General features: G+C 47.7%; 1 protein-coding gene across 1 annotated transcript; it reads left to right on the top strand.

Annotated features, from left to right (window-relative positions):
- Positions 1–495, top strand: LOC149834045 (uncharacterized). Its single transcript, XM_090009269.1, has one exon. The coding sequence runs from the start codon at positions 1–3 to the stop codon at positions 493–495; it is 495 nt and encodes a 164-aa protein (XP_089865395.1).

Raw genomic sequence — 495 nt, 5'->3', positions numbered from 1 at the left:
ATGTCCTGTTCTCCAATTGCATGCAATTCATCCCCAAGAGCTGTGAAGGTTCTAAACACTGAAGGAAAGGTGGAGGAGTACAGGAGGCCTGTGATAGCTGCCGAGCTAATGATGGAAAACCCACTCCATTTCATCTGTGACTTCCATCACCTTCACGCCGGCCACCGGATTCCAGCAATGTCAGCAGACCAAGAGCTTGAGCAGCAGAGACTTTACTTCCTCTTGCCCATGGAGATGCTCTATTCTGTCCTATCTCAGGGAGACATGGAATCTCTCTCACTCAAGGTCTCTCTGGCTACAAAACAGGTGAGCTCTAAGAAGTTTGGAATGATCTTTCCAATATTAGGTGAGCTATGCATCTTCCCATCTCAGCTAAAATCAAAGAATGAGGAGGCCAACTTGGCCAACGCCCCTGTTTGCTTAAGCAGGCAAAGGTCTTCTCTGCAATGGAGACCATCATTGGATACCATTGTTGAAACTCCTCGCAGACTCTGA

The sequence above is a fragment of the Nuphar pumila genome, chromosome 6 (assembly GCF_984573655.1).
Source record: "Nuphar pumila chromosome 6, dmNupPumi1.hap1.1, whole genome shotgun sequence".
Classification (NCBI taxonomy): domain Eukaryota; kingdom Viridiplantae; phylum Streptophyta; class Magnoliopsida; order Nymphaeales; family Nymphaeaceae; genus Nuphar; species Nuphar pumila.
This window is presented reverse-complemented; position numbering and strand designations above follow the sequence as displayed.

Excerpts from the sequence above, each read along its gene's own strand:
- LOC149834045 (XM_090009269.1), top strand. The coding sequence starts at position 1 with ATGTCCTGTTCTCCAATTGCATGCAATTCATCCCCAAGAGCTGTGAAG.